Genomic DNA, 13700 nt, shown 5'->3' with positions numbered 1-13700 from the left:
TCATAGATGGGCACTATATTCACCCTTTTCCAGTCCTCTAGAATCTCTCTTCCATGACATTTCGAAGATAATCGCTAATGGCACAGATATCTCCTCAGTCAGCTTCTTGTGTATTCTAGGATGTATTTCATCAGGCCCTGGTGACTTGAAGATACCTAACTTGTCTAAGTAATTTTTAACTTGTTCTTTCCCTATTTTAACCTCTCATTTTACTTTACTTAAGCAAGCAGCCTGCAAGACTAAGGCTTATAGAAACTTCACAAAATCCAACAAACTGCACTGTGGAGTCTGTCATTTTACCCTATTTCCACTCCTCCTCCTCCCTCCGACGATAAGAGAAAATATCTCAGTAATCAAGATAATATCTTTCTGGTGGCTATTCCGCATGCCCAAAGTTAGCGTGCCATCTTTTAGCAGGTTTGAGACATTGGTGTATTCGCAGTTCTTGGACCAACAGGGTCTTGGTGCACAGCAGAATGCACTTGACCTCCAGAAATGAGGGAGGCACCTTATGTGAAAATCCTGTGCTTTAACAATTGTAGAGTGGCGCTGGTGTATTCTTGAACACATTATGTGAACAGAATGATCACTTGTGTTCTTACTGTCTTTTGATTCGGATTTGAACAGATTGTGCCTTGCTCATGTGCAGGTGCCCAGCCCTGCCACAATGCAAAGGTCAAGCACAGTCATAGTCCCTGCCTAAGGAAGGAGCACTCGCTGGGGAAGCCTGGGCTCCACAGGTGGTGCAATCCACCCCATGATGTTTGACACCATCACATTGTTCTCTCTGCTTGTGTGTTGTACTCCTTCCTCTACCCTGAGTCTGTCTTGTCTATTTAGATTGTAGTCCCTGAACTGACGAGCTTGTCTTTTTGTTCTGTGTTGTACAGCACCTAGCACAATCGTGTCATGGTTCATGATTGGGGCTCCGAGGCAATATGATAATGGAAATAATAATAATAAAAAAATTCCACTTCCCCCTCACCTAAGTACATAACCAGGTGAAGATAAGAAAGCGTGCTTCACAACCTAACGAACTGTGGATGTGCACACTCCTCTGTTCTTCTTGGAGCTCCAAGAGGGATTTCGCCGAGGTGGAGCATCTCCACACTGCCTCAGTGCAGGCCAGTGCCAGGAAGGCTTATTGTGACTTGGCCCTTAACTTCGGTAGCTGGCTCAGTCTGATCCAGGCTAAGAACAAACCAAGGACTGTGACTAGCTAGTTCTGCCTTTGTTGTATGTCTCTATAAATCAGCAGCTAGTCCAAGGTTTGTTGATATTATCAGTGTGTTCTTGAGCACAGAGGAACAAAATGAGCCTGTAATGCTAACCACAGGCTTTCATGAGCAAGCAGAAATAAATCAATAAAATAAAATTTTTAAAAAAGATTATTTTGGTGTCAGGTTCTTAAAGAGAAAGTACATGGTTGTGCCAGATGTGGAGTGACTGACCAGATAATTTGGCAATCCTACTATAGACCAAACTCTCTCTGTTTTACAACTTTAGCAAATTATGTTCTGTTTCTGGTGATTTTTAAGTTAGACTTTTCTTGTTTGCCAGTCTGATTTTACTTTATTTTCTAGGTACTGGGATAAAGAGGTGCAAAAAGCTAAAGAAGAAGCAAGAACGCCATATTTAACAAAAGCAATCATACTTTGTTATTGGAAATCCTATTTAGCTTTGGGATTGTTCACACTGATCGAGGTAAGAGATGGAAAATACAATACAATGTATCTTTGAATATCCTTTTACCCAATAGCAATGTAAATCTTGTCCAATAGGCATTTGTGATGAATACTGGTGATTTAATTCTGGGACCCAACTCTTTCCCCATTTATAATTTCTTTCTGCCCGATAGTAGCAGCTACAAACTCTGTGCTTTTTGTTTTTCAGAGACTAGGATGTCTCTCCTTAACCATCTCTCTCTCTCTCTCTCTTGCTCTCAGAAAAATACACTAGGGCCACACTCTGACTACTAGAAGTGGAAAGCACTGGGTAGGATTCTCCGTTCAGTCCCAATTGCATAACAGTGGGATTACGCTGGTATAACTGAAAGCACATTTTCTCTGTGAAAGTGCCAGCCCCTCCTGTTCAGGAGTTGTTTCTGAGCTCATATCTGCTGCTGGGCTGTACATCACAGTACCCATAGGTTCCTGGGATGAAGCATAAAAAAAGCTTTTTGCTAAATGTAACTATGTCACAAAAAAGTACCATGTGATCTTCAGAAATTAAAGGAGATCTGTATTTGTGTAACTCGTTATGTGACATGAAACATTTTATTGGTGGCTTAAAGAACTTTTGAAAAGTTTAAAATATTTTAATTTTAATACTATTGAAATACATGTGTTAATATAGAAGTCCATTTCTTCTGGGTTATGTGGCAATAAAAACTGGCCTGGGTTTTATTATAATAATAATAGGAAGAAGGGTGTGCCAGAAATGTCTTACTTGCCTTGGAAGAAACCTGGATAGAAAACTACAGAATACATTATTTCTATTTGTCTCCCCCCTCCCTTCTTTCTTTTAGGAAACGCTCAAAGTAATTCAACCAGTCTTTTTGGGAAAAATTATTAATTATTTTGAAATTTTTGATCCCCTTGATACTGCTGCTTTGAATTTTGCCTACGGCTATGCAGCTGCTTTGTCTGTATGTACATTGATTTTAGCCATAACACACCACTTATACTTTTATCATGTACAACGGGCTGGCATGAAGTTGAGAGTAGCGATGTGTCACATGATTTATCGGAAGGTAAGCAACCTTTCATTTTTCAAATGTATGTGTATATAAGTTAGGTCTTCTAATAATTAGTTTAAAATTAAGTATTTGAATTATTTTTCACTCTTGTAATAGTTCTGAAGTCATGGCATTTGAAGGAACAGGGTATAAGTCTATATTAATGAAAATCAGGGTTAGCATATGTATATATGTATTGATTTTTTTATACTGAACTCAACAGTATATGGATGCCTATATAATGTTGTAGGTTATTGTCTGAGTTCCAGAGGATGTGGGGGAAAGGGAGCTGTTGACTGTTGTGTGATCATTCTCCTCCACTCTAGAGATGCATTGGGAGAGAATGCCCCCACCCCCACCCCTGCCACCCACTGCCTTCCTGTCTCAGCAGGGAGGAAGTTTGGTCAAACAAGTAGGGGAATAGCCAACTCCTGGAAGAGGAGAGCTCATGTCCAGACAGGCTGGAGCCAAGCCTCTCCTTATGTCTCAAAGTGCTTGTGGGATTGTGCTTGGGGGAGGGGCTTCTCTGCCTCCCTTTGACCAACCAGGAAGGGCATTAGAGGAGCTGATTGGCTCTCACAGCTCCCTCCTCTCAAATTAAAGCCTCCCTAGGTGCAGTATTGCTGCCCCACCTTCCCTCCCTGCAGTTGAGGTATATTGAGCAGTCTTTCCAGGATGCTGTGGGGCTGACTGATGACCAGTTCCTGGGATCCGGAAGGATTGTTTTTTCTTGGCAGGCCCAGAGGGTTTTTCACACATTTCAGGTTAAAAGGAGTAAGAATAGGATGGGAATTTAACTAGGACGAATACAGAAATGTTAGTCCATTGCAACATGAGCCTGGTGTCCAGTGTGAATAAAGGCTCAAAGGGCCAGGTCCCAAAGGTAAATGAGGCCTGGGATGTGGCTAGTGAACCTGTTGCTGTAAGAAGGGGAGACCTGAAGTCTTTGCAGTCTGAATTCACCCTTAGTACCCTTTATCTCCCATGTGGAGGGGAGGGTGAGAGGAGTCAGGAATGAGTTGAGTCCTAGGGTTTAGGCTGAAGAGGGTTTGCCCTGAGTTATTGATTATAGTGAGAGTCCTGTGATTCTCTGCTGGACCCAATTAAGTGCTTGGTATGTGAGCAGGGGTGGGCAGATAGCACTCCTCTCCATCGTTAAGTTACTGAAGTTGTGGCCTGTCAGTTAATTCTACCCCTGTGTCTGCATTTTTTTCACCTACATGTGCTGATCAACATGTGGCAATCACCATCTAGGGAGAGGAGCCAGGTGATCAGTGGAACAGAAGCAGAAGTAGCGACTACCAGGCCAGAGCAGGCAGGGAAAGTAGCTGGGCAGCTCACAGGATGAAAAGCTGCTTTCGTCCATTGCCAGTGTGGCTCTTGAGAAGCCATAGCCTTACTAGCTGTCGGTAGCTTCTTTGTGGCTGGTGGTAGCCTTCAAGCCACCATGCCTCTCTCTGCTTTTACCTCCCATGTAGGTAAGCCTGTCAAGAGAAATTTTGGGGCCCCAGTGCATCATGTTCACTGCCTTCCCTCCCATTTCACTTTGTTTACACAAAACACTTTGAGGGGCCCCCTGACCTCAGGGTCCCAGTACAACAGTCCCTTATTTTCTCCACCTCTTATCAGCCCTGCATGTAGGAACCATACAGGAGGTGGCAGAGGGGAGAATGTACTATCTATACAATTAGGGGCTCTGATGGACTTAAATTACCTGCCTTCCAAATTTTTGGAGCAGTGCCCTCCTCACCCTTGCCTCAGAAATGAAGTTTAGGCAGGGATTAGATATTTAGATTACATTCAGATTGAATTTTAATCAATCTTTCTTTTTAAGAGGGGGAAAACCCAACCCGTCCTCTGTTCTAAAACATGTAATACCCCCACTTAAAGTTAACATTTAGATTTCTCCTCTCTCCATCCTCATCTTTGGACTCCATAATTTATAGTAAACTAAGAGAGGAAAAAAGTAGGGAATAATGTCTCAGGCCATTGGACTGGTGAATTGTTGTTTTTTATGCACATATTTATCCTCCTCCCTCTTCTGATACCTTGGAAATTATCCTCTGGGAACTCAGTTCTAACATGGCACACTACTTTCTTGTACATAAACATATCTCTAAGGAATTAATTTACTATACTGATTATCATAACACACTTTGCTTGAAATTCATGAAATATTTGTATAGCAAGTGTTGTTTGTTTCAGTGTGGATAATTCACTTGGAGGGCTGAAAGCTTGGAAAGGCAAAATGTTCACATTGTGTACTTTATTTCTAGGCATGATTAAATTGAATATTAATCTTCTTTCATCTCATAAATGTTTGCTCCCCAGGGTAAAGATTGAGGTAATGGTAGAACACCAATAACTTGGCAATCAGTTATCCTCATTTGAGGTGTGTGGATAGGTCATACCTTTTATAAATCCTTGATATACAGTTTTAAAAGAAAAGCTGAATGCTAACTTCCCCTATACTTCTTTTTGGCATTCATTAATATCTGTCGTAAATATACACCTGTTATGCTAAGTTTCTGTCAGTGGTGGCTGTGTGTCATTATGTGTGCTGGTTTTGTTAACCATAGTAAATGACAGATTCCTGGTACTGAAGTTCAAATGCTAGTTACTTAAATTTCTGTACTCCCTTTCCCTTCATCTGAAGTGATAGAAAACGAATTTTATCTGTAGAACAAATCATTGTCTATTTGTGGTGTTAAAACTCCAAAAAGATGTTTTGTGTATACTAAAAAGTATTAGTAATAAGATGCTGCACTCAGGAACTCGGTTGTAAAGATGGGACGAGAATCTGTCTCATGACTAATTCTCAGTCTGATACTGTAACACAAAGATCATCGATGCATTGCTTCTCTTAAAAATAATTGGCTTCATTTTCTAAGGATTCTCTTCAGTTTGGCAGAAATGAAAAGAACAAAACAGCTCAAGTTGTGAGACCAGTGATTTGTTGGTTGGGACAGGGTGGGCTAATTACTCTAAAACATGACAACGGTCCCTTCAGTGGAAAAAAACTGGTCCTTTCTTCCGTGATATCTCTTTATCTTTCTATACTTGCAACCAACAATTTGGAACAGGGAGAGAACAAAGGTCTAAGAAGGGAGACCAGAATTAGTTAACCTGATTCTAAAACAAATCCTAATCCAGGGATTGATGTCAGTATTATTTAGATGGTATTTCTGGTTGGGAGGAGAGTAGAACTGCCTGTAACAGGGGGAAGGAAATGGACAAAGGACCAATGAGTTCATATGTGAAAGAAGGCAGCATTTCAGAAGAAGACAGCAGTGGGAATAGGATTCACCTTAACTTCTCCATAACAATCAGTAATGATTTTATGTAATTCCAACCTAGTTCCCGGCCCCCCCCCCCAGCCCAAATATAGCCCAACCACGTGTTTACAAGGATCTGTAAGTATATGGAAAATTCAAAGGGACATTAACCAATCTGTTTTTTGTGCTAGAAAGAGATAAACATTTGACAAATAGAAAAATTTCAAATCAGAGTTTCTTTTTAATGATGAGTTTAATAGTCTGTAACTCAAAAAAAAACCAAACCAAAAAACAAAAAAAAACCCACCTTGGTAAATTTTCTTTAATCCCTCAAGAAATTCTCTTTTGCCTTTAGAGTAAATTTGGCAATTTTCAGGCCAAACCAACATTCCCCGTCAGTATTTTAGTGGATTGGGAGAGAGCTAAAATAGGGTTTTTTGATGGAACCTGGTTACAAGCTTAAGGCCATTGCTTGGTGTTTGACATTGCCACTTCTCTAGACTTAGGTCTAGGCTGGTTCTTTTTGTCAGGAAAATGTAAATGTTTCTCTGAGATTTCTTTTATGACAAACATGCTAATTTGAGAGCAGTTAAGCTGCAAGAGCTGCCAGTGACTACAGGGAGGGTTCTCCCCCACCCATACCAGTGGCAGAGAATGATAGAGTGAGCAGCAGGTGTGCTGTAGGTGTGCTCTTGTGTACACCTTCTCCAAGCCCTAGGTAGCCTTTAGAAACTAAACTATTAATATGGGAAATGTCTGGCTGATTGCTTTCTCAGAGGATATCAGCCTGAATCTTTGTAGGGTGGGCAAGTTGGGGCTGCACTAGTGAAGCAGGTTAGCTGGGGTGCCTAGAAAAAGGAGGGAGAGTTGGTGGAACGTAACACACAAACATAACTAATAAGACTTGTACCTAAGACCACTTCAGACATTTTACTGGTTGAATGGTGGTTTGTCTGTCTCTCCTATTTAGGCCCAGATCCTGAAATCAGTGAGACTACTTTGCTGGAAGATGAGCACATGCTTATGTCTTTGCAGGATCAGGAGGGCTTTCAGTTGCAAGCTCTTTGGAGAAGAGACTATTTGGAAAGCACCGGCAATATTTTCAGTAGTGATGCAATATAAATAACAACTCCAATAACTATTTGATCTGCCTCTTAAAGATATATTTCAAGTATACAGTGGGCATCATTAAAAGTCTTGGCATTTTCCCCCCTGCATCTTCATATTTACAGTACCCGTATTTTAGTATTTGCAGTGTTCTCTATTCTTATCATTGGAAGATTGGGGCAAAGCGTCAGCTGGTCAAATTGAGTCTTTAGGATAGAGATTTCCAGTCTAGTTTTGCTCAAGTGTTCTTGACGGAGGGATGCATGTGGGGGGTTTTGGTTCAGGTTTAATATTTTGCCATATTAGTTTCATGTTCTGAGTTACTTCTGGAAATGCAGAGGGAAATAGATTTTTAATATCAATTCTGCTTCCTCCCCCCAATATATTATTCTATATGTGTTTTCTACTTCAGAGCCAAATCTTAATCACTGAGCCCATGTTTTAACTGAGCCCATGTTTTAACTGAGGCCTTTAAACTGCAGTTCCAAGAATTCTCATGTGTCTTCATCTTAAAAATACCTCATAATTCATAGCTCTGATGCCAGATTTGTCAGTAGTACATCTAGGCTTTAGAAGAGACAATGCATCTATTCTGATATCATACAATGTGGTAGTTAATTTAAAATAATTTAAGAATGCTTGATTTTTTTTTTCTATTTCAGGCACTTCGTCTCAGTAACACAGCTTTGGGAAAAACTACCACAGGTCAAATAGTAAATCTTTTATCAAATGATGTGAACAAATTTGATCAGGTGAGACTTATTATTGGTGGTCTTAGACAATTCTGGTAAGGAGATGAGAGATGGGTCCAAGCTGCAATATTTGAGGGGTGAGGCATATGAGGTTTTACTTTACAATCATTGTTAAAGTGACAACTTAGGCTCATAATTTAGTATTGATTTTTAAAGGTGGTTTTACCAAACATATTAATAGCAATATCTTCTTGAAATTGGGAAATAATCTGTTTTCTTTTTGTGTGTAGATATTTTTGCTGTGTTTATAAACCCGGCGTAGTGCTGGTGCATGTAAGTGTATTAAAGGCAACTCTGCAATTGACTGAATTATTTGAGATGCTTTTGGTTTTAGTTTTTAAAAGGTTGTGCTGAGTGAACTGAAACACATTTAAAACTCTTCATTTTAGCTTTTAAGCTGCAATTCAACCAGGATTACTGTAAAAACTGGGAAACACTTCCATGCTTTATGATAAGGTATCCTGGGCTGAACTGATATCTGAAGGCAGTGTTGCTGTTGAATTAATAGGCAGCACCCTAATGTTGTGTGTGTTTTACTAGAATATTTTAAATTTAAACAAAATGTTTAAAAAATACCTCCACAAAAAACTACATTAAAAGAACATTATTAAAGTTGCAAAGTCAAGCATTCAAAATTAGAAAATACCTTACAGTCTCTGATTACATCAGCACATACTATATTTTCCACAACCCCTATCAGTTTCAGTGCATAGGAAGGATGGAACTCACTGAATGAACAGGCAGTCAGTATTTTGTTTTATCCTCATCAATCAGCTGTGGCCGTAGGCCTTATTTAGTGTGCACTATTCAAACTTTGCCCTGAATACAGATTATTGATTTCCTTATAGGCTCTGTGGTGATGGTCCGTGTGCAATATGTTCAGCACTAGGACTCGTGGGAGGCTGGAGCATGTTCAGTGAGGATAGACTCTTCAGAGATTTAGACCTTAAACTCTAACAAGTCTCTGTTCAGCGTGTGTGAACTGTGATTTTTTTTCAAGGGTTTATTACTTGAGCAAATTTGGGTGAATTTTCCTGGAGATGGCAAAAGGCACATTTCTGATACTATGGCCACTCCTTGCCACATTTCAAGTCCCTGCTCCGAAAGAAAAGGAATGCTAGAGCTTCTCAAAGAAAAGGCTGGTGGAATTTTTAACATGGGCAAAACATATTTTTCCTGAACCTTGTTCTCAGAAATAGCTGAACTGTTTTGGCAGACAATTATAAGTTTTGTAAATGAAGCAAGAAAATGACAGGACACATGTTATACTCATGGAATTGTCTTGGAATACAGGATACTCTAAAGTTACTGATGCATAATTGTACAGTTTTCCCATTTATGAAAATGCCTGCACTCTAACTATCTGAGGATACTGATTTTTAAAACCATTATTTAGTTCTCTCTCAATAACTGGGCTGTGAATCAATCTCTCTCCCCGCCCCCACCTGCATAATCTTTCTGCAGGCTTATTTTTCAGACTGTCTACCAGAAGCACAAAGCATGCAAAAATTTATATTTTAAAATTGAATATTATATATATTTATATATAAAATTTCTCTGCTGATAAGGGTTTTATTGTTTGTATTTTTGTCTTTTCAATTAATGCTAAAAGCTGTTTTTATATCTTAATTAATTGTGCAGGTAACAATTTTCTTACACTTTTTATGGGCTGGACCACTTCAAGCTATAGCAGTAACTGTTCTTCTCTGGATTGAAATAGGCCCATCATGCCTTGCAGGAATGGCAATTCTGATTATTCTACTTCCTTTACAAACCTGTATTGGGAGGTTGTTTTCTTCACTAAGGTAAGGTAAACTTTTGTGGTGCACATTATCTGTGCAGGTTTTGAAAGTGCATGTGCTTGGTTGGCCTGATGTCAAAACTGCCATGGGCAAGGCCCTTCGTTCAATTTCCAATTGTTTGCCAATATTTTCAAAAAGTAGCACCTAAAATAAGAGATGTGATTTGCAAAAGTGCTGAGCATCCAGCAAATCCCATTAAAGTCACTGGGACCTGCTTAGGTGCTAAATCCTTTTGAAAATCAGGTTGCTTATTTGCTTGCCTACATATGGACTTGGAAGTCTGATATTTTGAAAAATCTTGACCTTGATATCTCGCTGCATGGACATTTAGGGACTGGGATTGTTGTGGACAATACTGTTATTCCTTGCAACATGAAAAAGAGAGTGCCTTGGTTTTTCACAAGGTTTGACCTCTGAGGATGATGAAGATGTTGCAGTCAGAAGCTCTAAAAAGATTCCTATGCAAGGCTCCTCATTTGTAAGAATGGTACCTGTGATTCAGGGTCTTGAAAGTGGGGAGAGGGTGTGAGGAAACAATGGGGTGGGGGTGGGATGGCAATGGGCTCCTGAGGACTCCAGTAGTGGTGCAAGATTTGTAACAGGAAGAGTTTTTATGTATAGTGGCTCTGCAGTAGCTTTCTAACCAGGATTCAGACCTTATGGCTCTCCCCACCCCACCAGCTTCCTCTCCCCCCCCCCCCCCCCAATCACATATTGAGAAAAGATAGTTTTTTTTAAACTACAGTAGTCTGATTTCCTAACTTTCAAACTTTTGTAATGGCAAAGTTCTAGTAATGTGTTTAAATTAATAGATAACTTATTTTACAAACATATTCTGAACACATACACATATTGTTTTAATGAAGCATTTGGTAGCTTTGTCTGAGAATGTTATTAAAGCTCTTTAATTTGAGTAACGAGTGGATGTCTGTGAGCTTGGCCTGGCTCTTCTTTGTGCCATAACCTGTTATAGTGTGAATAGTTTCCTACTTTGTCTTTATATGATAAAAACTATATGGCTAGGTACTGACGTTTTAATTTGTTTTAAGATTGGTTGAAGGTAGAATATTGTGAAAATAGTCAAACTGACATTGCTATTGCATAGCTAAGCACTCAAAAGTCTGGAAATTACCAAATTTGAGTTACCCATAGAATGCTGTTCCTTGTGCATGTTCACTATGATACAGTCTTCAATTACATGGTCGCTTACTATTTCTCAAATAATAAAATAATAGGTGAGAGGTTTTTCGCAGGAGTGGGTGGGTGAAATTCTGTGGCCTGCATTGTGCAGGAGGTCAGACTAGATGATCATAATGGTTCCTTCTGACCTTAGTATCTATGAATATATGAATACAGTTTTTTCCCCACAACTTTAGTTATACATACATGTACCATGTTTTAATAACTTTTTCAGTCTATACACTTGCACTGTTTTCATTCTTGTAATGATCCAATTTAGTTTTACTGACTTAGGCTTTTTTATATTAACAATCATTATAATACTTAGCACTTGCATAGTGCATTTCATCCATAGAGCTCAATGTGCTTTTTCAAGGTGGTAAGCATTATTATCCCCATTTTACAGATGGGAAAACTGAGGCACAGAGAGATTAAGTGACTTGACCAAGGTCACACAACAAGGTGAGAAATTATCTTCTCTAAGTTATGTATTGTAATAATTAGTCAGTGGCCATGTAATATTCAATGTTTTTCAACCAGCAGCAGATCCTTGCTTAGGCTCAGCACAGGGGAAGGAATATGTTGATGAGGAAGATACTTATCTGCACACATATGTGTAAGTCTTTCTTTATTTGCAGTTCAGGGAATGAAGCTGAAGTAGATTTCAATCCTGCAATGAGCTATGTGTGGGCATTGAAGTGACTGGGGCTCTGCCTGGGCACAGGGGTCCACCTGTGTGGAGCTAATTGCAGGATTGGAGCCACTGCTACAAGTTTAGGTGGGCTCTGCATGAGAAGCTAACTTTCATTATTATGCAGCATTTTATACTTCTGCCCCAGTCTTGCAAATATCTATGTATGTTAGTAACTTGGCTCATGCAAATAGTACCATTGACTTCAATGCCTATTTTTCAGAATGGGACCCTTATTCTGTAATGTCTTGAATAAGACTAACTGGTGTACTTGTCATATAAATTACCTTTGTGGTCTCTGGGACACTGTATTATATGGTACTACTGTTAGCCGCACATAAACATTTATACAAAATGTATGTATTATACTGCATTATTTGAGAAACAGTTTGTCATCATGAAATTGAAGACTGTATTGTAAATATACGCATAGGAACAACCTTCAGATAGTGTGAGCAATCTTAGCATTATAATTTCCAGTCTTTTTCAGGACTTAACTATGTAATAGTAGCATTCTCTTTAAATGTACTTAAAAATGTAATATTTTATGTGATTTAAAAGAGAAAAAGTTAGAAAAGATTAATTCCACTATTGGGCTAGGCACGACTCTTATCCGCTGTCTCATGCACTGTGGCTGCTATCATTAAAGCCAGTGGGAGTTTTGCCATTGACTTCGAGTGTAAGCACTTTATGAGGACTATACAAGGGACCTTCTCATGCATAGTTTAGGAAGTCTATAGGAAACCTTCGGTATATTTCCTTTTCACACCTAAATTTGGTGTGAGTGCATGCGTAGCACAACTAACATGTGCATGTGCTGAGCTTAGATCTGTTCTTTTTAAAATCTGGGGCCAGGTCTTCTGTTGGCATAAATTGTCATAGCTCCATGGAAGTCCATGAGCTACTCTGATTTACACTAGTGAGAATCTGGCCTCCAGTGTGCGTGCGCAAATATGACTTTGCAATGGGTAATAACTCATTCAAATAAAAACTAATTTTCACTGGAACACTTGAAGACGCTCCCATTGAGGACTATTACCATAGGAAACTTAACTTTGTGTCCTCTGAGCCCAGGTTAACAGTCTCAGGCTCACTGGGCTCATGCTACCACACTAAAAATAGCTGTTTGGACAGAGCTTTTAAGTTGTGTGTAGGTCTGAACTCGGGTTCTGAAGCTTACCCTCCTCCCTAGACTTCAGAGTCTGAGCTGCAATGTCTACACGTCTGTGTTTAGTGCAGTAGTGCAAGCCCCGCGAGCCCGAGTCTCTTGACCCAGAGACTCACTACTTTGGCTGTGTATATGTACCCTCACTGGGGGAGTTTAAAAACCATGAAAAGGATTATTTTTTATTATTAATCTTCCTGACATGAAACAAGAGTAACTGATACTATATCGTCTTCCTGTGTTCTACTAGCAAACCTTGTTTACATTTGGAAGACATAGTAAACATAAAATATTGATAAATTCTTATAAAAGTTATAGTAGGGTTTATTTTAATACATCATGTGCTATATTCCTAAGTGACATGGTTTTACAGATATCCTGTCATCTCTAAACACAACTTTTATATGAAAGAAAAATGCTTTGCAGGACGGCTTCTTTGGCTATGCATACACAAACCTATTTTCTCTGAAATTTCTCTCCAATTCCAACAGTAGTAGCAGTGGTTGGAGCACCGAGATAGAATGTGCTGTCTAGCCCTGATGTGCTAGTGCCTTGGCTACACTAGTGCTCCAATAGCTCCTGCTGTTAGTGGAGCTGAGCTGGTAGTAGCAACGGTGGAAAATTTTAGCACATGATGCGTCAAAATAAACCCTACTGTAAATAAGAATTTATTAATATTTTATGTTTACTGTGTTTTCTTTTCTACATGAATGAATTCAATATGGTTTTAGAATACTTTAAAAATAAGGAACCATCTCATACATACGCAAAAATGTGTTAATTTTTCCCCAGTTTAAACGGTGACTTTTTACCATTTAAGAAGCTGTTTTTTTTTTTAAATTTGTTCACCATGATAAACTCGGACCTTAGTTATAAGCAGAGATCCTAATTTTCCATGATAACAAGAAAAACGAAACCAAAATTCTCTGTTTAAAAAAAAAAGTCTGTGTTTTTCCCACAATTAAAATAAAACACTGTACCATAGTTTCCCT

The 13700-nt window shown here is 39.1% G+C and overlaps 1 protein-coding gene across 3 annotated transcripts in view; it reads left to right on the top strand.

Moving 5' to 3' along the window:
• The window catches only part of ABCC4 (ATP binding cassette subfamily C member 4 (PEL blood group)), a 205787-nt gene that overhangs the window by 31373 nt on the left and 160714 nt on the right, over positions 1-13700 (top strand). For all 3 annotated transcript variants that reach the window (XM_048853377.2, XM_048853385.2, XM_075129321.1), the window contains exons 3-6: positions 1584-1704; positions 2528-2752; positions 7782-7871; positions 9513-9676. In XM_048853377.2, coding sequence (XP_048709334.1) covers positions 1584-1704; positions 2528-2752; positions 7782-7871; positions 9513-9676 — 600 coding nt within the window. The remainder of the gene's footprint in view (positions 1-1583; positions 1705-2527; positions 2753-7781; positions 7872-9512; positions 9677-13700) is intronic.

Source organism: Caretta caretta, chromosome 1 (assembly GCF_965140235.1).
Source record: "Caretta caretta isolate rCarCar2 chromosome 1, rCarCar1.hap1, whole genome shotgun sequence".
Classification (NCBI taxonomy): domain Eukaryota; kingdom Metazoa; phylum Chordata; order Testudines; family Cheloniidae; genus Caretta; species Caretta caretta.
The sequence above is the reverse complement of the archived record's forward strand: the minus strand, read 5'-3'. Positions and strand labels throughout refer to the sequence as shown.